The following is a 1840-nucleotide window of genomic DNA, read 5'->3' on the forward strand; positions in this document are numbered from 1 at the left end:
GACTGGCCTTCATAGCAACCAAAGATCTGGGGCCTCATTACAGAAAGAATCCTAACTGCTCATCCTAACTTAAGTTAGGAAACCAAAGATAGGACAAATCCTAACTTCCTATTACAGAAGCAGTGCCTAACATTATGTCCGTTTCTTATCTTATCTGTGGCTTCCTATCTTATCTTTATTTATGAAATCCTAAATGTTCTATCAATCTGATTTTTCGACGGCTATCAACAGTTTATGTCTTTTTCTGCACTTAGAATGTGCTCGAGACTGATAGAACGCATAACTGTAACGACAAATGAGCCTAAACGTTAACGTTAAAGCTATAACGAAAAAGTTAAACGAAACAGCAAGCTAAGGTCATGGCTGGTCCAGATAAGAAGAGGAGGGCTTTTAATTTCAGCCAAGACGAGTTGGAGGCATTAGTTCAGGCGGTGGAAGACAGGAAAACTGTATTGTTCGGAAAATTTTCAATGACCGTAACGGCGCAGTCTAAAGACAGACACTGGAAAGAGGTGGCGGACTCTGTCTCAGCGGTTTGTGGGATGCTGAGGACGGTGGAGAGTACTAAGAAAAAGTGGTCTTCTCTAGCAAGTGATGCTAAGATCAGGGGGGTCTTACAAAGGAGGGACCAAGCAAAGACGGGGGCTGGTTTGCCCGAAGTGAAGCCCCTAACCTCACTGGAGGAGAAGATCCTGGCCGTCATGGGTCAAGTTTACACCGAAGGTAAGTTGATTTCAGCACTAGCTTCCATCGCAAATTAGCCAGCTGCTAGCTAGTGCTACGATGTAACGATGATAATCTAAAATGTAGCAGCGTAGCAGCTACCTGCTAGTGCCAGCGCTATCGATAACTGGCTTGGAGGAGTGGCTACATAGTAACCCTAGAATAGGGCCACCAGAAGCTACATGTTACTTGTGTCGAACCAGACAAAATACAGTCTATGTAGGCCTATGTAGACCGCAAAAGAAAAGCCAACGCTGACAACTCCCTAACGTGAAATCATTTGTGTATCATAGGCATTGCAACCGGCACGGAGGTGGGACTGGATGAGCTGTGTGAGCAGAAAAGTGGCGAGGTGTGTCAGTCGACATCGTCTGACCCTGAGTCGAGAAGGGTCATATTAACGCTGATGGATTCAGAGTGTGACACTATGAATCTGCCACCAGCAATGGTCATCCCATCACCTGGTAAGTCGAATTCAACGTTGATGGTAATTTAAAATAAATAGGCTATGAGGTGCATTTTCACAATGATGCTGTCTCAACTGTAGGCTACTCCTTAAAAACAGTTGAGGTATATAATGTCCCGTTTAGTCTATGCGGTTCACTGAAAGGTGCCTATAGGTTCTGAATCTAAGATTCACAGTTTTTGATTCTTCTCTACAGCTAAAAAGAAGAAGCACATAGGCCTACAAGAGGAGCTTCTGGAGTTGGAGAAGGAGAAGCTGTGGGTAATGAGAGAAAAGGTCAATATTGATAAGGAGAGACTGCAATTGGAAAAAGAAAAATTCGAATTCATGAAGGAGTATGTAAAAAATCGAGGGAACAACATTGTTGATCTCTCTGAACTATAAAAAAAAAAAGCACACTTATTTAAATTTATTTATTTAATATTGTCAAAAATAAATATTTGAAATCAAAACTGCAATGTTTTGTCTTTAATTATCTTGTAAAATAATGTGCAATTAAGTTGTTTCTGGCGGTTCTGCCAGTCTGTGCACCATCATGTAGGCCTATGCCATCATGGCCTTCCTCCTCATCTTCAACCGGGATGTTTTCAGGGTCCGGGAGATTAGCCATCCTGCATATGTTGTGCAGCACAGCAGTGGCCTTTACAAACA

The 1840-nt window shown here is 42.5% G+C and overlaps 1 protein-coding gene across 1 annotated transcript; it reads left to right on the plus strand.

Moving 5' to 3' along the window:
- The first annotated feature begins 359 nt into the window (after window positions 1–359).
- Window positions 360–1574, plus strand: LOC143124714 (nuclear apoptosis-inducing factor 1-like). The gene is made up of 3 exons (XM_076286425.1): window positions 360–723; window positions 1017–1187; window positions 1386–1574. The coding sequence occupies exons 1-3, from the start codon at window positions 360–362 to the stop codon at window positions 1571–1573; spliced, it is 723 nt and encodes a 240-aa protein (XP_076142540.1). The 3' UTR covers window position 1574.
- The last annotated feature ends 266 nt before the right edge of the window (window positions 1575–1840 follow it).

This window comes from Alosa pseudoharengus, unplaced genomic scaffold, assembly GCF_046254945.1.
Source record: "Alosa pseudoharengus isolate Yale_2024_CS ecotype anadromous, Long Island Sound unplaced genomic scaffold, YU_APseudo_1.1 YU_APseudo_1.1_scf_15, whole genome shotgun sequence".
In the NCBI taxonomy this organism is placed as follows: Eukaryota; Metazoa; Chordata; class Actinopteri; order Clupeiformes; family Clupeidae; genus Alosa; species Alosa pseudoharengus.

Bases quoted from the DNA above. Each gene is read 5' to 3' on its own strand.
- LOC143124714 (XM_076286425.1), top strand. From the start codon at position 360: ATGGCTGGTCCAGATAAGAAGAGGAGGGCTTTTAATTTCAGCCAAGAC. The intron at 724-1,016 runs GTAAGTTGATTT...TGTGTATCATAG, and splicing joins GGGTCAAGTTTACACCGAAG to GCATTGCAACCGGCACGGAG. The intron at 1,188-1,385 runs GTAAGTCGAATT...TCTTCTCTACAG, and splicing joins AATGGTCATCCCATCACCTG to CTAAAAAGAAGAAGCACATA.